Source organism: Electrophorus electricus, chromosome 26 (genome assembly GCF_013358815.1).
Source record: "Electrophorus electricus isolate fEleEle1 chromosome 26, fEleEle1.pri, whole genome shotgun sequence".
NCBI classification, from domain to species: Eukaryota; Metazoa; Chordata; class Actinopteri; order Gymnotiformes; family Gymnotidae; genus Electrophorus; species Electrophorus electricus.
Window position 1 is genome coordinate 10,649,639 of NC_049560.1, and position 21,363 is coordinate 10,671,001.

Consider the following 21,363-nt stretch of genomic DNA (forward strand, 5'->3'; position numbering starts at 1 on the left):
CTCAGAAAAGACACAGCTATAATTACTCCATGGGAAATGAATACAGATGTCACTGTGTTGAATTTAGTAATTTGCATCTGAATCTCAGTTGAAAAGAACTACATTTTAGAATTCAAAGCAATTACTTCACAACAGAAAACACTTCGGTGGATCAAAAAAATATCAGTATTCTGTTTGTCTTGCCTCTTTAAAGAGCTTAGTTATCAGGGTAAAAGAAAGTTTACAGATGATTGGTGTGAATGAAATACTCTAATGGACAAGAAGACCTGTGATAAATGTTCTTATTCATAGATTTGTATATAAATTTAAAGTTAAAACTTTATAACAAATTTATGGATCCAAATTAAATAAATAGAAGCTCAATTATTAAAGTCATATTATTATTTACAAAAAAAACCCAAAAACAAATGGTGCATTAAGCTTGCATTTAACCATGATATGAATAATTGGTGCTAAAAAAAATTAAGATGCGATTTTCTGCCTAAAGTTGAAAAAAGTTGCTTAAAGTCCAACTTTCTAGAGGGCCTAGTCTTGTGCTGATCGCGTGAATGTGTCTGAGACCCAACCCACAAGAGAACGTCCATTAAGGGCAACGGAGGGTAGTTGTCTGGGGTGGAGGTGTGGTGGGCTACAGCAGGGGGCGTCAGGGGGAGGTGGGAGTAGCCATGGCAGCTGTGATGGGTTGTGGCTCAGTAACATCATGACCATGGCTAGGTGTACCTCAGCAGAAAGAGACACTAGATTACTGCACAAAGGGCTCACCTAGTGTCCCACGTATCACACTGTCTTCTCCCAGGGCCTCTAATCAATCCTCAAGCTTCACAGAAATTGCAAACAACTTCTGCTGGGCTGGAGTTCTGTCAAGAGCCTCTTCAGTGCTGAGGTTACACTTGATACCCTGTAGTCCTCAGTGTCTGATTGGAAAACATTTCCCCTGCCATTGGCATCCCACAGGCTATGAGAGAGTATGATGACATCATTTGTGAGGAAGGTGGCAATATAGTTATACTTCCTGGCCATCTCTTTAATTCCAGTGCAAAAGGTGAAGGCACAGTCAGCAGCTCCAATCCCAAGCTTAGGCTTGAAACAGATCTCCATCTGATGTGAACCACTAGCAGATGCAAAGCTATCCACATCAACAGCCATATGGTACATCTCTCTCAGCAGCTGCTGTAGGAAAAGCATATCATGATTATTCAGCAAGGTAGTAGCGGGAAAGACACAAGTTTGGCGCCCAGCTGGTCTGGAGTTCCTAAGATTTATATGTGAAGGAGGAAAAGAAGAAGAACCCTAAGGTTTGAATCTGGCCAAGCATGACCTTAGCAACAGTGCGGAGAGAAGTATGCAGTGGTATCCAGGCGATGGTTCAGGGATTGCAAATGATACGAGTGGTTTGCTCATCCAAGGGAAGAGCCGGGAATGTGGAAAGACCAGGGACCAGAAGGACATCACTGTGGAAAGATCAGGGAGCAGAAGGACATCACTGTGGAAAGATCAGGGAGCAGAAGGACAGTGGTAACTCCAGAGAGCTTCTGGACATGGATGCACCATAAGCAGCCTTGGCTGTGATGCAAAAAAATACTGATCAATATCCTCAAACATGCATTTATGCATTTTATTAGTCAAACTATCAGCTGATCCAATCATTGTCTGCTGGGGAAAAAATGATTCCAAAAACTTTAGAATTAGAGCTGGACAAAATTAAAAGATAGGTGAGTTAGTTCAGCAAGGAGGAATTTACGTGAAAGAAGCAAGCTGGGACTGTCTTTGATCTAAACACTCCATGAACATCTGTGGCTTCAAAGCGAATAAAGCCTATGCTCTCACAGACAATCCCCTGCTGAAATGAGACTTTGAGATCCACAAGATCCATGATATCCTATCTGAGTATTCTTCTTGTTATCTATGGTGTAAACAAAAATGGCTGGTGATTAAATATCTGGAGTAATAAGTGTTGAATGCAAGGATTAATTATTCAACATTAAGTCACAAAAGGTTTTTAGAAAAATCTAAATGTTCTTCTATTTTTATCTCGGCCTGCAAGGAAGAGTGGCAGTAAAGTGAAGTTAAATATTCCAAATGCACACTGACCTGAATGTGATGTCCATCCATTTGAACTGCAGGGCCTATTGGTATGACCATCAGTACACAATGACCACCCCCCCACCCCCCGACTCCCAGCCAGATGAAGCACTCTCTTGGTGTTGAGGTTCTTTTATTACTCTCTAGAATGGGTTTGAAGGTTGTTAAGGACTTGAATGGTTCCTCATCTGGTCTGCGATCTGTCCTCTCTCTATGCATGTGCTGAGGACTAACTGCCTGGATTTGCATTCTTTTTCTTGGACTCAGTAGGGATCTCCACTCTTTGTTTAGAAACACCCTCTATGGGGAGTATGTAATCCTGTTGGGCTTGTATCACCATGTATCAGTACATACATAGTCCCCTTGTGATTCAGTGGTAGCAGTGGGTTGTTTTATTGGGTGTGGGCCAGTAGAAATTACAGTGGGATTGTCTTGGGGCTTGGAACACGTAAATCACTCTGTACTATATGGGCACATAAGTTGCCTTTCTACTCCAATCCAAAGAGCATCATGTTTCTCACTTACTATGATCCTCTTCTTTCTGCTATGACAAACACTTCCTCCATCTACTTGGTCTGATTCCATGAAGGCTGTCTCCTAAATGAATGGAAATGATTCATAGTTAAGTGTATGCAAACACCATCATATATATATGGTTTTCATTTGTTGCAACTAATATATTGTGAATAAGTGACCATTGTAAATAAAAACTGAACTCCCTAAAGACAAATTGTACTTTTCTCAAAAAAGACAAAGAGGAGAAGAAAAATATTGCATACCATCTTTCCAGATTCTGATCTTTACACAGTCTCTTCAATTCTTTATGACAACGGTTTGAAATTTCATGAGTTCCAAGATGAAACAAGAACTATACCAGAGCACATCTTTTATAGATCACAGGTACAATGCTGACTGACTGGAGCATCCTCCCTATGCAACCCATGTGCCTAGAGTAACATAACAGCTTATGACTGAATTACAAGCTCTTCCTCCCATCGGCCAAACCCACAAACTGTCCAGACTCTTCAGTCGATCGTATAGGGATGCGCTAATGAAGGAAATACTGAGCATCAGCTTTTTGAACAGTCCACTAAATATCATTTCACACAACTAAACGTCTAGAATGATGCATTTACAATCTAAAGGAAACAGCCCCTGCCAAGCCCATAGGCATACACAAGGCCCATGTGTTATTCCGATATTAAAACATTTTCCATGCTTAGGAAAGAATTTGTCGCATGGGACACTGTTCCTTGTACTAGTAAAAACAGTAGATACCGTTCGTAAATCTCAATATTGGTCCTGCTGCAATTATTCGTGGAAATGTAGTCATGGAAAAATGTGTTTATATACATGAATGTGTCCGAGCTACTAAACTGTAATGAAGAGACATGAGTCCCCAGCTGGTGCTTTAGAGGCAGTGACAGCAGTGGTGTGACCTGCTTGTGTAAAGGCGCGCGCCCTGCGTCCAGGGCGCGGTTACTGCACGAGCCTCCACTCTCGCGGCGGCTGTATGGTGGAAAACACTTCAGATCGTTCACGTCTTTCTCGGGACCGGCTTTATGGTTAAACTACAATCTTCAATGAGTAAGCATATTCCAGTAAGTAAACGTGTATCTATACGTGGAGTTTTATCCGCTGTGTGTTTAATCTTTCATTATATTCGTTTGCGAGTTTGTTTAAAAACGAGGTCATTGTGTTAGCCTGAAAGCTAAATATCAGCGTTCGTTAGCAGTAGCTAGTTAGCTACGTGAGCAGACCTGGATGTTTTGTCACACTGATTATCGCGCGTTTGTTACTAGTTGGTGTACAGTATGGATTTTACACCATATTCTGTCCTATTCGTGTCGGTTTCTTCGATGTAGGTTATTTGCTAGCTGGCTATCTAGTTAGCGGTGTCAATTGGCTAGCTAGCAAGCTTTGTACTTTACCATCCCAGAAGAACTAACCTAGTGGCCGGCGGGTCATTCTTTGTTAAGTGTGGGCTATCATTTCATTAGCCTGGTAACTGTCTAGCTAGCTAGATGATTAGGAAACAAGTCGCTTTAAGAGAACGAAAAAAGTACCCAGTTAGCTAGTTGGCTAATTTAGAGCATAATGTTTCGTGTTATCCGTATTGGGCCCGACGGTCGGCTGCTTGCCGCATTCCCAAATCTGGGTTAGCTAATCTAGCCTAGCCAGCTAAACAGCGTTAGCAACAGCTTTGCCGAATCTTGCTTCTTTGTTTTCTTTAGCTACCGAGCTTATAGCTAATACCATAGCGAGATATGCCGTTTGTGTATTTTGTTTACCTTGCAAGGTAGCCAGCCAGTTGCTGAACTTATTTCAGTTCCCTATTTTCGTTTACGTCTAGATCGTCCATGTAAGATGTAGCTAAGATTGATGGAACCTATCTATCGTAGTTCGGTTTTAGCCGGTAAAATGGATGCGAGATGAAAGGACACCTAAGCCTTAACCAGTAAGATTAATCATTCGGCCTAAAATCTAAATAAATAAAAACATCGCTGGAGTAAAACGATCACTGTTTTTAAAACAGAAATAACGTCTGCACGTTTTAAGGAGTCGTCGCTACAGAATCTCCTATTAACTGCTTCTTTCCCGTTTCAAAATTGTCATTTTCACAGCCATTTATTAGCCTCATGTATAAAAGGCAATGCTCTACGACGCTGTAAAGTAATGACCTCACCCTGTTTATTTACCTGTCTATGATCCAACAACTTCTGCTTCCTGTCATTGCAGCAGTTCTGTGGTGTATTGGGTCACACATTTATGGAGTTTCTGAAGGGCAGTGGGGACTACTGCCAGGCTCAGCACAGTGTGTATGCAGAGAAGTGAAGGGCGAGCCTTGCTACCTCACTGGAAGACAGACGTGTGTGAGTATTTTAAAGTTGGCGGGATCAGACACGGAGAGCAGGCGTCCACAGCAGCCAGGCCAGTCTGGATGGGGTAAAAAATCTCCAGAAGTGCACTGCCCTCGTTGGCCCTCCGTCTCCTCGTTCACCTGAGGACCAGCCTTTTTATTTATTTTTATTTACCAGTTTTTTTTCACTGTTCTTTTGATTTTCATTCCCGGCGTTTGCACGCTCTCTCACTCATCCTTTGAGTGAAGTCTCTGTGGAAGATTTTTCTTCAGGTTTTTTTGTGGTCCTCTCATTTTTGTAGACTTTTATCACTTTTCATTGTTAATAATGGCTCGTATGAATAGACCTGCCCCTGTGGAGATCACCTATAAGAATATGAGGTTTCTCATCACCCATAACCCTACCAATGCAACTCTGAATAAATTCATTGAGGTAAGCCTTTCCAAAATCAAAAATGGTCAAAGTTGCCCGTATTTTCTGATTAGTCGCTATGATTTTCATATTCAAATCCCAAGAACACAGCATTGCATAGCCTAATAAGTGGCTAAAACTTTCAGTTTTAGAACTACTATGCTTCTGCACACATTAGTCCATCTTTGTAAATTTGCAAATAGAGAGAAAGCCATATACAATCTGTATGGCTAGGCCAGTTTGAGTTTCTCTTCTAAAAAAGGTTTTAATATGTTTAAAAGAAATCTCATACTGCCATATTGGAAAAACACATTAGTCGTTAAAATTTTTGTGCATGCCAATATGATTTTATTTTGTATATGTCTGATTAACCAAACTGGATTTGGTCTTTACTAGGAATTGAAGAAGTATGGTGTGACAACAGTCGTTAGAGTCTGTGAGGCAACTTATGATGCCAGCCTGGTGGCCAAAGAGGGTATTCAGGTTCTGGTAAGTAGTTGGGCTTTACAAAGTAAATGTAATGACCTGCCATTGGTATAGGCTTCCCAGAATTAAAGGTGAATGTAGAAGAATTATTACAATGCCAAAGACCAATCATTTTCTCTCTACCTTTTGCAAAACCTGCAGGATTGGCCATTTGATGATGGCGCGCCTCCTTCTAACCAGATTGTTGATGATTGGTTAAACCTGTTGAGGATGAAGTTTAGGGAGGAGCCAGGCTGCTGCATTGCTGTCCACTGTGTAGCTGGCCTTGGAAGGTAATGTTTTGTGGGAAAATGTTTGATGTTTTAATAAACTTAGATTTTTTTTTTAACAGCACCTAGTAACCAAACTAAAGTTAAAAGTTTACTAATTGCAGTACATGTGGTTTTGACATGTATAATGCAGCAGAGCTGGTTGTGATTGTGTAACTTGGCAGTTTTTCATTAAACCTTGCTGAGACTGACTTTGAGATTACTTGCTGCACCTTTGGGGTGGTCTCCATCATTTGGGTGTGAGAAAATGACTGCTTTCTGAAAATGGCTGATGGTACATAGAAAATGGACTTGGAAAAGTTTAGAAACCACTGGTTTAAATAGTCATGATGTGCTACATTGTTGTGCATGCTTTATGCCCACAGAGCTCCAGTCCTGGTTGCCCTTGCAATGATTGAGTGTGGCATGAAATATGAAGATGCTGTCCAGTTCATCCGACAGTACGTTTTGACTTTTTTAAAAAATGTGCATTAGATCAAGGAGCAAAGTAAAAATAATTTTGACTAACTAGTCACTACTGTAATATGCATCATCACATAGAAACGAGCAGCCTTAAATCATTCATTTGCTGCTTTCAGAGCTTGATACCTTCAGAGGCTCTACGTTGTAAAGAATTTAGTGTGTCGTATTTGATGGCCATATTGAAACGTTACAGGAAGCGGCGTGGTGCATTCAACAGTAAGCAGCTCTTCTACCTGGAGAAGTATCGTCCAAAGATGCGTCTTCGCTTCAAAGATTCAAATGGCCATCGCAACAACTGCTGTATTCAGTAGTCTGAGCAGAGACCCTGCTGCAAAAGCAGAATCCAAGTGTTTCTCCAATGTGGGCAGTGTGTTCTCTTAAGTTGGGAACGTATAAAGAAATTTCTAAAGAAATGAATATGATTCACTTGTGAGTACTCCCTTTTGTCTCAGTTTAACATAGTAAATGCTGTCTGTTGGCAAGTTCAAGTGCTTGTGTATGCTTGTTAAAATGTAAAGAAGGATGCTAGTACATTGCATCTCTTATTAGCCATTGGCTTTTTTCCCCCCCCTTTGGCAAGTTGTCACAGGAGTGTGCTCTGCCAAACAAAGTATTTCACAACCATACAGCATAGAAATAAGTATGAGTTAAACTTTGTCAGTTTTGTTTTTGATGATCTTTAGTCCATCATTACGATGCCTGCCATGTAATGGTTCATATTTAAATGCCTTATTAATGTGGGAAAGGCCATTTAATGGGGATAAGTATATGGCATTTGGTGTAGTTTACTTGTGAAAGATGTGTAAGGCAGGAGAATCGTGGATTAAAAAAAGAACAGCTGTGGGGGGTTATATATGGGAGCTGTGGGATCTAGTTTGTTTTGTTTACTAATTACTGCCATGTCAATAGTGTGATGTTTGTTTGTGTTTTGGCTTCAAACTGGACCTCTGTGTTATTTTGTATGCATTTTTATTTGATGTGCATAACTTAATACTTGGATACTTGATTTATGTATGATATTTGAAATGTACAATTAGACCGGCTATTTATACTATTGGTGGGTATGTGATTTAGTATAGTGAGAGAAGTTGTAACTGTTCACCAACTTGAGAGAGTACATTAAAGAATACACTGAGAACCTGTGCTGTCTGGATTTCCTATGAGAGAACCTTTTATGCTGAATTACTCTTACATGCCTTGCATACAAAAACGTGCAGAGCTTTATCAAAATCATTTATTTACCCCTTTTCACAACTAGCTGTGACAATGAACCTTTTTTTTATCAAATAAATAATGTCAGAAAAGTTAGTACTTTAAACAAGGCTTTAAGCCTCCTTATTGCGTGAACATTGAATGTGACTACAATAACAATCTCCTTTTCAAATAGGCTAAAAATTAAAACAGATAAAACAATGAAATGCAATTAATGTATCTATAATTTGTAGGGGTCAATGTTACATTGATTTCTTTTCTTTTTTTTTTCCAGAACATTTTTACACTCAAGAATCTTTAGGTTCAGCAAATTAACATGGCATAGACAGGGATAATATGAGGCATACAGTTAATTTTGAGGCCATAGAGTATTGTATATTTACATTATCTTTTTAAATCATGTACAAACTGACTAATGTGGCTGTACGTGTGAGTTGGGTGGACATTAAATATTTTGCTTTTTCTAAGATGGTGTATTAGTATACTTTAGGTTGCAAAAGCTTATTTGGAAATTTACAATGTAAGATTTTTTATGACTGCATTTTACATTTTTACGGTGAAGGATTGAGGATTGTCAAATGAAGTCCTGTGTAAAAAGCAAATTTTTATATGCTTCTAGCCCTTCAAAATTTAAGCATCATGATCAAAGATCTTTCTTGATAGATCTCAACAGTATAAACTTCAGGCTCAAAATCTTACATGGCATATCCTACATGGAAAACAGAAATTAGTACAATATGCACACATATTACCACCACACTGTTATGGTGGCATACTGTGTAGCATTCTCCTGCAAAAAAATCCATTGTGGAAGGGCTTCCCTCTGTTAGTGAACTCTTCTTGGTCACTGGGCCACTGGGCTCAATTTCACAACCACTGTCTAGTTATCTGGCCTCTCAAAGGCCATCCGGTCCCTTGATGTTGTACTCTTTGGCAGACTGTGGAGCCGCCAGAGCCTGGAGAACACATTGCGATGGCTCGCAGTATCCGTTAAGGCCAGGAGGCCCAGGAGGTCCTGGAACGCCGGGCATTCCTGGCAACCCCTGAGGCCCTTGCATTCCGTCATGCCCGTCGCTACCATATGCCGGGTGCCCAGGCTCACCTGAACACACGGGGTGGAGACCAAGGCACAGGCAAGCATTAGTATCCAGCGGCTGCTAGACCTAGAATCAGGTAAAGGAAAAAAAAAAGATTTACACTCACCTGGAAGTCCAGGAGGTCCAGGTATGCCTTTCGGCCCTTGTGCTGTAGGTCCTTTGTCTCCTCTGTCTCCTTGGTCACCTTTGTCAGGGCAACATAACAGGATTACACAGGACTCATACGCTGTCTGTGAGCTGTGTCAGTCTGCAAATCAATTTCAGCCACATATTCAGACCCTTATTGAGTTTTTTGGGTTTTTTTTGTACCTTTAGGTCCTTTACTCCCCAGCAGTCCAGGGGGTCCTTTAAGACCTGGCAACCCTCTGGATCCAGGATGCCCTGGGAAGCCATTCTCTCCTGAGGGTCCAGGGGGACCGGGAGGACCAGGAGGACCTGGCAACCCGGCACTGCCAGCCTCTGGCCTCTTCAGGCTGGCTGCAAGTTGAGCTAGCTGCTCTGTGAGGGGACAGATTCAAGACTAGTCAAAAGCTACTTAACGATAACCGACTTATGTAGTTTCTGTTTAGAACATTTGTAATCTGATTTTACTTTTCTGCACTCAGGGTATTGCTGCACATACAAGGAATACAGGCATTGATCACTGACCTTGCATAACCCTCATGCAGACCTGCTTGATGTGTTGATCTGTTGGAGTGCGGCCCTGAAAGACATTGATGTGCGTGCTCACTAGAGGCCAGAGGGACAAGCTCCAGCATCCAGTTTGTTATGGAGCCGAGCACAGCACTACAGCTTCTGAGTTGCGCACCTCTGACACTGCCCAGTTACATCACCCACATGAGCAAACGTTGTTGGTGACAGGCCAAGTAAAGAGCTTAGCACAACAGACATGCACAAAAATCCAACCAATTATGTATACATCAATGATGCATTAGTTAAACACGCCATGTGAAGGACACACTGTGGCATTTTTGCAAAATGCCAAAGCTATTTCAGTGCTAACAGCTCCCCCTTGTGGTGAATTATGTTAAACATGAGTGAGTCAGTGGGTTACAAGCCAGGTCCATGACGTGCTACCTAGACATGTTGAGAGTAAAGAACATACCGATTGCCCCTGTGGCCCGGGTAGCCCGGGTACCCCGCGGTCTCCCTGCATGCCCCGCGGTCCTGTCTGTCCTGCCGGGCCTTCAGTGCCCTGCTGTCCACGCCTACCCTCTGGCCCTCGGTTCCCTGCGTCACCTGGCTTTCCTGTCTGGATAACAGCACATAAACACATGAATAGCCTGCACATGGTGCCAGTGTCTTAGAACCTACTAACAGTAGGTTCATATTGAGAAATTAATCTGGTTCTTGGTATCCAAAAGCACAGTTCACGTGATGTAAAGGTTTTGTAGCCGTGGGGACGGCTTTGTGTGAAACTCACTGATCCCTTCTCTCCAGACTCTCCCTCATCACCCTGCAGGAAAACGTGAACAAGGCATTAAGATTTTGTAGTATCTTCCAAAACTAAAAGGTTCGATTTGTGAACAGAAGTCCTACCCCAACCAACAAATAAGTCAGCAAACAAGGCTGTGAAATTACAGTGGTTCATTGTAGGAATGGTGAAGTTACACACATGATCTCCTTTTTCTCCTGGGGTACCCTCCTCACCGGGTGCTCCCTAGACAAAACAAACACACACAGAAATTACTGACTAAAAAGTATTAATAATTATTCATTATTAATTTAAATCCTACATGTAGGAACCAGAACGCAGAATTGTTAGACTTACTTGTTCACCTTTTGGACCAGTAAGACCAACTGTGCCCTGAAAATTTGTTAAAATAAAGCACTGAGTTAACTGGATTATCAGATAGTTGTAGGATTCATTACCCTTTAAGATGAGTCACCTCATTTAGTTTCTTTACTCTGATAATGCAAGAAAATACAAAGAATTTTGATATTTTGTTCACTGTGCCACCACTAACACCTGCACCACCACTGGTGGTTGTGAAGTCTAGCCAACAGGAACTCCAACACTACACAGTTTAGTGCTTTCCCTACTACTACTACTACTAATAATAAAAATATAAAAATAAGAAGAAGAATTAGAGCTGCAAGATTGACTAGTTGGGTTGTATGTTTCGAGCCACAGGACAAGACATTGTCACTCCAAAATTAACATCCTTTGTGAGACCCAAAATTTATATCTTACCCTGTCACCTTGCTGACCAGGGAAACCAGGTGGACCTGGAAGACCAGGTAGGCCCAGATTCCCCTTAGGCCCCTGTAGAATAATATATAAATACGCACGCACACACATACACGCATGCACGCACACACACACACGCACGCACGCACGCACGCACACACACACACACACACACACACACACCACAATTACAACCAAACATTGAAATGTATGTTTCATAACCTGCACACCACACCACATTGCTCCATGAGGCTGGCTGCACTAGCAGTAGAGGTTTTTGGGTGCGTGTGGATGTGGATGCTGATTGCACGATGCCCTGAGCTTGGCTGGTTTAAGGAATTCCTGACAAACAGAGGGTTCTTTCAGACCCCCCTTCTACTTTGAATATCCCTTTACCAAAGAAAATACCCCTGAGTACTGAAGCCTCGATAACAACCGCTCATTCATGGTCCTTCACCAGGGGATCATTGTAGTACAGCAAGGCGGCTCTTTATAAGGAGGTTTCTCTACAATTTGGACCACAAAGCAGATCCTCTGTGAATGTCTGGGCAAACACTACACGAGAATCTGAAAATAAGGACCAAGACTAACATGTTTGTGATTGTTGGATTTGGTGTTTCACATTTCGACAACGTAATAATACTGTGCCAAGGACCAAACAGACTTTTTTTTTTTTACTAATAACACATACTTCGAGGGAATTAAATAGCACATTACATACTACATTTTCAGACATAATGTAAAAATAGTATATTTATATTCCAATAAAAAAGTGTGTATTCAATTTTGTCAATTGACTTGTAAAAGTGGCAGTAAATCGTGTTATATCTAATACTTTCACACAAATATTTTCATCTTGACAGTGACATTATAATATGTGCCTCCTTGTTGGAAGAATGGCTTTCTACCAAGATTTCTGTTCAGTTCCCTTCTATTTAATTTTCTTCCTGTCCTTCTTCCTTTTTGTTGTTGTTGTCATATTTATCTTTTCTTCTACTTCAGGAAGACTCTTTTGATCTTTCCACCCTAAAGAGCTACAGGTGCACGGTCAGCAGAGTCTGAAAATATGTGAATGATCCAAGATATTGTGTTCTGAAATCTTCAGATAATATTGTTGATGGGTTTATTGCCTGGAGCTGCTTGGTACTCACCCTCTGACCTGGCAATCCTAGTGGTCCATCTGGACCTTTCGCTCCTCTCTCACCCTACAGCGAGACAAAGAGAGAGACAGAGAGAGAGAGAGAGAGAGAGAGAGAGAGAGAGAGAGAGAGAGAGACAGAGAAACAAAGGCAGGGGGCACACAGTAGAGAATGTGAACAGTGGTCCCACACCTGTGGCCTGTAGTGATCTGTATATGGACACATACTCACTGGCCCACCTCTGGGTCCTGCTGGTCCCACCTCCCCCTGCTCTCCACGTTCACCCTGCAGACAACCAAGCAGCCAAGCAATCCGCCGGTTAGCATGTGAGCAAACGTCCACTGCTACAGCCAAATTACGCCAACAGACCAATGCAACATTCATCCAGTCTCCTCATCCTTCAATGGGATTGCTGTGGTTGACTAAAGCATTTGTTAGTGTAGACTCACTGTTTTTCCATTGTTCCCAATTGGTCCTGCCACCCCTGGATCACCAGAGTTACCCTACAGCAGAAAAGACATTTGGCCTTAATTCTATTGCTACCATCTGCTCATACAGCACTTAAGAATATGTTAATATACGTTCAGCTCAGGCACCAAACCAAAGTATCAGTAATTGTAAGTCAGATTGCTGCTTTGTCCAGCCCAGCTCATAAGGAGGGTCAGAATACATGCCTACCTTTGGCCCACTATGACCCTTTGCCCCTGAGATGCCTGGCACACCCTAAAAGAAGTAAATATATTCATTTTATAAGACAATATAGTCATGGAATTCTTGCAGTAAATAGCACAGGACATCGAGCAGAGGTTTTCTTTATTATTCTCAGTTCTGCGTAAAATGATTTGAAATCACATAAAATGCCTCTTTGAAAAGGTCTTACATACAGGCAGGCCTTGAAGGCCAGCATCACCAGGAGACCCCACTTTTCCAGGGATACCCTAAAATGACATCAGTGACAGACATCAAGAGAGTGAGATAAACAATGGTAAATACGCACTAAATCAGAGCAGCTGAACTTAGGCGTAGCCAGGACAAATGCTTTTTGCTGATGTTTTTGATTTTGGTCGTGTTCTGTCATCACATTACCTTAACCCCTGGCATTCCTGGGATACCTTCACGGCCATCCACTCCTGGCAATCCCTTTGGGGAAAATGTACGACTGGTCATTACATATACTCACTGATCACAAAGCGCTTAATTTTGCATTCCAATCTACAGGATTTTTAAAATCATTTAGAATGCAATACCAATGAAAGAGCACTTACTGATTCTCCCTTAGGTCCACGTAAACCTACGATGCCTGTTAGACCTCCAAGCCCCTTAGTAGATAAACATAAGATCAATTGGAATCAAACCAAATCAACTGGAATGAAATCAAGCAAACATTTACATTTACATTTACATTACAAACAATTATTTTAAAATAAATATATGCAATTTTCAAGTAAACCCTTATTCAGTGCTAAATAAATCAGCGGCAAGAGAGGAAAGGCAACAGTAACAGCCATAACTGTAGTAAAAACGACACAACTGCAAAAAGAACACAGCATTGAATGGATGTGTGTGTGGCAGATGCCTCTACAGTGAAGCTCATATGACTTGAGATGGTTGTTAGCCTGTTCATAAACAGTTATTTCCCATTGTGTGTGTGTGTGTGTGTGTGTGTGTGTGTGTGTGTTTGTGTGTGTGTGTTTGTGTGTGTGTGTGTGTGTGAGTGTGTGTGTGTGTGTGTGTGAGTGTGTGAGAGTGTGTGTGTGTGTGTGTGTTTGTGTGTGTGTGTGTGTGTGTGTGTTTGTGTGTGTGTGTTTGTGTGTGTGTGTGTGTGTTTGTGTGTGTGTGTGTGTGTGTGTGTGTGTGTGTGAGTGTGTGTGTGTGTGTGTGTGTGTGTGTGAGAGTGTGTGTGAGTGTGTGTGTGTGTGTGTGTGTGTGTGTGTGTGTTTGTGTGTGTGTGTGTGTGTGTGTGTGTGTGTATGTGTGTGTGTGTGTGTGTGTGTGTGTGTGTATGTGTGTGTGTGTGTGTGTGTGTGTGTGTGTGTGTGTGTGTGTGTGTGTGTGTGTGTGTGTGTGTGTGTTTATTCTACTAATTTGACCTCCCCACACGATGCATGGGGAAGTGTTGCTCTGTGGATACTCACTTGATTTCCTTTTGGTCCAGTCTCACCAACTTTTCCTCTTTGCCCTCGATCACCCTTAAAAACATCATTTTTCTCAAACATCAATCATTTCCTAAGCTTCCACTGAGTTTTCATATATTTTAAATAAATAGAGAAATATACAACAAACATGAATGCAGGAATAATATATTCATTAATTGTAAATGACATAACTGTTGGGTCAAAGTTTACCTAAGACATTACAAGACACCCGCTAAACTCTCCTCAGCCTAATTAGAATTTTGTCTTAATAAGCTACTGTCATGTAAATTTCGGTTGTCACTGACCAGACTGCGTTGTTACATAGTAAAGTTACTATCCAGTGAGGATACACTAATGACATGTTACTTTTTCCCCTACTGTAACACTAGTGATATTAATTCTGGTACTTACAGGGGCACCTGCAATTCCCTGAGTACCACTGTCACCATCTGCTCCACGTGAGCCCTGTTTGGGAACGTTTGCAGCCATTTATCACATGTTTAATATCACCATTTGTATTTTTTATTGTGTTGACCTTCTGACCCTTACCCTATCACCTTTAGGACCCATTATCCCAGTGATCCCTCTAAGACCCTGTGGACCCTGAAATTACAACACACACATTTACAATGCTTGAATACACCAGATGCACATCTGGCATGGATGGAATACAGAAGTTGAAAATATGCAAAAGATAACGCATGTATTTCTGTAGATATTATACTACATGGTACATACAGCAGTAGTTTGATCGGTTAAGGCCTTAGTAAGGGCGTAACTGATCAAACTTCAGGTATTGTTATTATCCTAGAAATGAGTGCATACAAAGCACACAAACACATTACTGGTAGTCCTGGCACTCCAGGGTCCCCATGGCCTCCTTGTTCACCCTCTTCACCCTGAGAGAAAATACCAGGACCATTTAATCCTCACTGAAGTGTCATTACTTATCTATTACTCCTCTTACTAATACCTCCTGTAAACTCGGTTCAAGACTGTAAGAGTTGCATTTAATGGTTGTATGTGCTAAGTATGTGCTGTCACACAGCGAGCTTGCCTAAAGGGTTAAGTCACAGAACGAAGCATCATTTCACAGCAGTTTGTGAAATGTAGAATGTATTTCATTTTCATCAGAAATTCTATCAAATCCCATTTTATAGGCGTTACCTTATGGCCTTGTCTTCCTGGTTCACCAAATTCACCTTTCACACCTTTGTGTCCCTGCGTATAAAAGGTTGACCTCAGAATCAACACAGCCAGGAGGTCACTAAAACATCACTGTTTATATGTTTATAGTGTTTGTTTTTAAAAAGTACTTAAAGTCAAACACTTTCAGTTTTAAGTTTCAGACAAGGCAATGTTCATCTGGTTTTAGTTTGACCCACCTTCATACCTGGTAGCCCACTATAGCCAGACAGTCCGAGTGTGCACGCATTTGGACACTGACAAACAGAACCAGAACCACAACCGGGTCTTGTTAAAGTAATTTTGATATATTGCAAAGCAAAACCAAATGGGCTCAGAAGAAAAAATTAACTGCAATTAAAATTGCCAGTGCATTGTTTTCATTTTGCTGCATTGCCAATTTGGTTGGTGGAAAGAATCTGCTTTACTTCTAAAAGAAATCTGTAACATAGTGGCTTTTCTTGAAGGACAGATATAAAGCAAAGGAACCTTTGTTTAAAAGGAATTTCTGCAATGCATATATGTTGAAATCAATGACATGAAAAAAAAAAATTATTTCAAAGAGATGATATCTGAGAACAAAGCAACTTCTCATGAGACATTGTGTCACAGTACTTCTTACCAATTCCTCACCCTTCCAAACTCCAGGAGGACCCTAAAATGTTTCCAAACAGGAATGTTTTCAGTTTTTATTATTTTTAGTGACAGTATTTGAATGTTTTGGCATATTATTCCATAACTACTGTAATTTACTAACTACACTGAAAATAGTATGAAATATATGTAGATACAAGAGTCTATACTGACTGCTGAGTCCTTGTGTGTACTTGTAAGTGTTTAACACTATTCACACACCATTTAACTGTTTCATGTCATTAAGAATAAAAGCACAGCTGGGTATAACTGTGAGTCTGCATAAGAGAGGGGAGTTGAGCACAACTTACTCTCGGCCCAGCAAGTCCCGGAAGGCCCACTGGTCCTCTGGGGCCTCGGCTTCCCTGTAGCACATCACATGCAATTTCAAACTCACCGTTTGCTGGGTAATGTTAGAAACACTGTTTTACAGCGGACTACATACCGGGGCTCCAACCTTGCCCAGTTCTCCTGGTAGTCCGTCTTTTCCATCGGCACCCTTCCGTGGAAACAAATAAACATGATATGTAGCACTGATATCTGTGATGAGCAAGTTCATAGGGAGAGCAGACAGACAACAGCTCTCTATGGAGATGGAAGACAAACTGTGTCTACTGCGCTTTGCACTACTATACCTATAAGACTAAATGTGAGGGTGAGAATGCCAGCTTAACCTCACCATGCACACTTAGGAGATGATTTTACTCCCCTCACTCTTCTGTTAGCATCTTACATATGCATTTCACTTATCAAATATGCAGATGGCATGGCTTTGGTGGGATCCAGTTATTGGTGGGAATTAATCTTTAGCTTCTTATTTTATGTATGTGGAAATACTGCTGGCTTGTTTTAAACAGAGAACTCTGGAACTGCTTTTCACAAAACAAAATAACTTTGTTGTGAAACAGATCCGAAATTTGGAAGCACAAGGTGTTTTTTTAAAACAATTTCAACTAAGTAGAAAGAAAGTTGAGTAGTCAGGGTGTATTAAATATCTGGGCATGGAGATTTGCTCAAACTTCATCTTCTCTAAGCATGTTGATTCTGTTTTTAATAAATCTCAATGATGAAGGTTAAGACCTTCTAATGTATCAACAAGTAAGTGTATCAACAGTTAATTATAAATAATTTAATCTGTGCTTATTTTTAATATTACAGTGTTCAGAATAAAAATATCTAGGGTCACTCATATAATAATTCATATAATAACTGGGATAATTCATATAAAAACTGGGAAACAGCAAACAGCTTTGATAATTATATATATAATTTGTGAACAGGACAGGTTCTCTTATAATAAGGTATCTCTCCCAATCCCTATATAATTCCTATATAACTCCCCTTTCTCAGTTTCTCCCCCCAGGAGGCAATTTTAAAACAGCTTCTGAAAAACCTAATTTATATACCCTACAGTTAAGACAATGAATATCCACATAAAGTGATATGTAACTTTGTGGTAGATTTGTATTGCTGTTATAGTAATGATTTTTGTATGAATTATGTTGCATGTCTGCTATATGTGCTCTCTCATTTCAGCAGCAGACAAGTTTTCTGAATGTGGATCAAACAGACAAGGTCTGTTATACAAACAGTGCTTAGAACAAGGTGACAAGAGACAACGGATCATCCAGAGCAATTATTGGCAGTAAAGGAAGCAGCTGCTGCAAAAAAGAATAAAAACTTACAGCTTCACCGTCCTCTCCGACCCCCTACAGACAAAACACAGGAATGCAAACACTACTATAAATGAATACAATCACAGCAAAAGGGCTGTGGCCAGCATGTTCATGAACACATGGAGATTTGCTCAAGGGGATATTAGGCATGAATAAGGGGATTATTAGGCAACGTTTATGCCGTTAATTATGTTAAATTTTTATGTTAATTTTGTTTTTGTATTTAATAGTTTGATACTTTTTAAAATTTGTTTTCAAAAACATAAAAATGCAAATTCAGTTGCCTTGTATATGGACATGTATATGGCCTCTACATGAAAAAAACAAACAAAAACCTCACAAGAGTGAATATTAGCATGACAAACCTCGGTGGTATTTATAATGCATAGAGCTTCATTAGAATCTTATGAAAAATATGAGTCAGAGCTCCCTGCACACCACATGTGTAGCACATCATTAGTATCAATAATTCAAAGTCCCAATCAAAAAGTGTTGAATTTGCTGGCAGTTTTTACTAATGCAGACACAAACAGTTGCAAAGCCCCCTAACAAACTGCCAGTAAAGATCTGACAGCTGTAGTGCCATCTTGATTATTCTTAGCTAATTTTAAGAACTCTTTAAATGAAAATGTAGAGTTTAGTGTTCAAATATGGATTACTTACAGGTCTCCCCCCAGGTCCAGCCTTGCCAGGCTCACCCTAAAAAACCCATAAAATACAAAACAACTCAGTCAAACCAAGACCTATATTACTCCATACTCTACAAACCAAAACCAACGCTGATCCAAGATCTTTTCAGTCTTACTTAGTACCTTATGAAAGTGAAATGGCAGGCAAAAATATAGTGAGCCAACGTGAAAAACTGGTCATTTATTCCAGGTCTCCTCATGGTTTATGTATGGTCTGTGACTGATTACTGGTAACTTACTTTCGGTCCAGTAGGTCCATCTGGACCAGGTTCTCCACGAGGCCCAGTCAAACCCTAAAGAAATAAAGTCAGCCTTTGAAACCTCACAGTATAATTTCACAAAGTGTATTCTGTGTATAATCTGGGCCACACACAAATGATCAGTAATTTGACAGCACTTAATTTATATAAATTGATATTACTGTAAAGAAAGAATTTCTCTGTTTTGAACATTTGTGAGAAAACTCTAAGACCCAGTGTTTGGCCTACAGGAATGGTTCATTTTATTTGCTAAAAGAATTCACAGTTATATAGTTATAAAATGTGTTAACTGGAATAGCTGTAACTAGAATGATGAGCCACATTTCATTATTTCTCAGTGTAAATGTGTTACGGAAATCTAAAAATAAAATAATTAAATAATAGATGCGGTGGCCCATTCTGTGAACTCTAAAGTCCTCTAAAGCACCACTGCACAATCCAGTTAGTCTGAATTAGGCTCCACCCCTCTTCTGATCTAGGATTTACGGGAATACGGCTGTATGCTGTGTTTAGCACTACAGCCACTAAACACCCTGCACAGTAAAGACTCCTCCGCATTTACCCCTGCATATTTCACATTTGTTTCATCACTCGCTAATTCGAAGTGAAACGGTTTGATGCTGCAGTTACACACTTATTATGCTAGCGTAAAGCCATTATAACATCTTACATGACACTGAATATAAAGTCTAAACATTAGTGCCGAGCACTGTGGCCGGGGAGGACGGCATACAGGAGCCATATTGTGTCTGTCTCCCACAGGCACTATTCCATCAGCAGCTGGTGCTCAGGTCCAGACTCACAGGCTTCCTCCTCACACACAAAAAGGACTCTGTGTGCGTGAAGGCTCTACAGGCTACACTCTCCCCCACTCAGTATAAATGGGCAAATTGATGAATGCCATATTTATATATTTTTAACTTTTTTTTCCCCCTTTGAGCTGCTTTAAACTGTAGGCAGTCTGCATGGTCTAAAGATCATCTGTGCAATGATACTATATAGAGATGAACAGGTAACTTTTTCTATTGTCTGTTGATGTTGAATAGTCAGAAACAAGATAGAGTTGAGACATACATCTGCTCCTGGCTGTCCTGGTCTTCCAAGCACTCCGTCTTTTCCATCATCTCCATCTGGGCCCTATGATGTTCAAATCAGTAAAATGTATAAGCACATAGCATCTTATATCAAGCATATGACTTAACCACACACAACTTACTGCATGGCCGTCTGGTCCAGGGCCGGGTCCCCTCTCCCCCTAGAAACACACAAGTAAACAAACAAGCAATGAAATGTGCTGAAAGGTGTTTTTCATATGAATAACAAAAGGTCACACAGACAACAGCCTCCCTAAAGAAGCACTGTTGGCTTTAGCACCCAAAGAGTAAAAGACGTCCAGTGTAGAGCTTACATCAATTCCATCAATGCCAGGAAATCCAGGAAGTCCTGGAGGGCCAGATGGCCCCCTCGGACCAACTGGGCCCCTCTAAAACCACACAACCACACACACACACACACACACACACACACACACACACACACACACACACACACACATACACATACTGTGGTAAATTCATCATGTCAATTATTTAATCTGTTCATCTTTTAACAATTAAATCTCTGAAGATGATTCAAACCTTGCTAATGAAACCTTGCTAATGAAACCACTCTACAGCAGTTCCCTTTTGATGGACGTAAACTACACAGTGACCACTTTACTGGAAATACATTGACTATGTCAGTTATCATTCTTTCTAAATAACAAACAGCAATAAATATTTTTTTTAAAGTGGTGCTAAGCAAAAATATATCATTTAAAATACATAATTATATATTTTTAAATGCATACAATGTAGTATATTCTACATGGTCCACATCAAGTTAAAGAAAAAATAATAATAATAGGATTTTTTAGGTTAAAAGAAGTAGTATCCCTCACTGTCCTTCAGAGTGAGCAAAGGCACGACCTGAGCAATAGTTTGTAGCATTCAACGTACCTGAGCGGAGCAGATAAGGACTGTTTGCACTAAAATCACCAATAGCGACGGCCGGAAAATTCCTGCGTACACCATGGTCTCCCTGATGTTTTTGGAGAATGCAAAAGTCCTTTTATTAGTCGGGGTTTACGATTTTTCAGTCAATATTCCCCAACTGAAACGCCAAACCATCCCAAGACGCCAAGATGCTGGATGTGCTATTAAAAATTCATGTTTATTCATAATGACGAACTTAAAGTTGGAAGGCGGTTGGCAGAAAGTAAAAAAAATCTGCGTAAAGTAGGTGTGGTCCAAATTCCTGCTACCACCTGTGGTCAGCCTACCATCTGAAAATGGTTCCCACGCATAGCGATTGCATTGACTGATATTGGCCTATCAATATATCACGATGGTCTTTAAATCAATTTTATGCATAACATTAAAATCCATGTTTAAAATGTACAATTTACCAAAATGTGCAATATCTGGTTAAGTTTACATAGAATGATACATGAGTATATTTGAAGTTTGATTAAATAAATAAGCTTTGTTATGAAGTTTGTTTTTTTTTTTTTAAGCGGTCATTTTAATGTTTTAAT

The 21,363-nt window shown here is 40.4% G+C and overlaps 3 protein-coding genes across 4 annotated transcripts; 1 reads left to right on the top strand and 2 right to left on the bottom strand.

Annotated features, from left to right (window-relative positions):
• Positions 1–702: 702 nt before the first annotated feature.
• Positions 703–1,980, bottom strand: lgsn (lengsin, lens protein with glutamine synthetase domain). The gene is given in 4 exon segments (XM_035523302.1): positions 703–1,220; positions 1,223–1,261; positions 1,264–1,565; positions 1,743–1,980. Coding segments are annotated over 4 exon segments (873 nt in total). The 5' UTR covers positions 1,874–1,980; the 3' UTR covers positions 703–819.
• A 1,569-nt stretch (positions 1,981–3,549) lies between these two features.
• ptp4a1 (protein tyrosine phosphatase 4A1) lies at positions 3,550–7,709 on the top strand. 2 transcript variants are annotated; one of them, XM_027018315.2, is made up of 6 exons: positions 3,550–3,683; positions 4,822–5,375; positions 5,751–5,843; positions 5,982–6,112; positions 6,475–6,549; positions 6,765–7,709. In XM_027018315.2, exons 2-6 carry the CDS (start codon positions 5,271–5,273, stop codon positions 6,880–6,882), a joined length of 522 nt encoding a protein of 173 aa, XP_026874116.1. In that variant the 5' UTR covers positions 3,550–3,683; positions 4,822–5,270; the 3' UTR covers positions 6,883–7,709. The 2 variants fall into 2 exon arrangements, with proteins under 2 accessions (XP_026874116.1, XP_026874117.1); XM_027018316.2 differs by having other exon boundaries at positions 4,825–5,375.
• Positions 7,390–20,953, bottom strand: col9a1a (collagen, type IX, alpha 1a). The gene is made up of 32 exons (XM_027018314.2): positions 20,786–20,953; positions 20,197–20,271; positions 20,005–20,043; positions 19,863–19,925; positions 18,768–18,821; positions 18,503–18,538; positions 17,849–17,872; positions 16,609–16,662; positions 16,475–16,528; positions 16,153–16,185; positions 15,731–15,787; positions 15,513–15,566; positions 15,191–15,244; positions 14,895–14,948; positions 14,757–14,810; positions 14,346–14,399; positions 13,476–13,529; positions 13,297–13,350; positions 13,095–13,148; positions 12,889–12,933; positions 12,660–12,713; positions 12,442–12,495; positions 12,223–12,276; positions 11,075–11,146; positions 10,652–10,687; positions 10,496–10,540; positions 10,304–10,336; positions 9,986–10,132; positions 9,529–9,583; positions 9,190–9,378; positions 8,987–9,064; positions 7,390–8,885 (listed from the first exon to the last, which is right to left on the bottom strand). Exons 1-32 carry the CDS (start codon positions 20,858–20,860, stop codon positions 8,680–8,682), a joined length of 2,064 nt encoding a protein of 687 aa, XP_026874115.2. The 5' UTR covers positions 20,861–20,953; the 3' UTR covers positions 7,390–8,679.
• Positions 20,954–21,363: the final 410 nt, after the last annotated feature.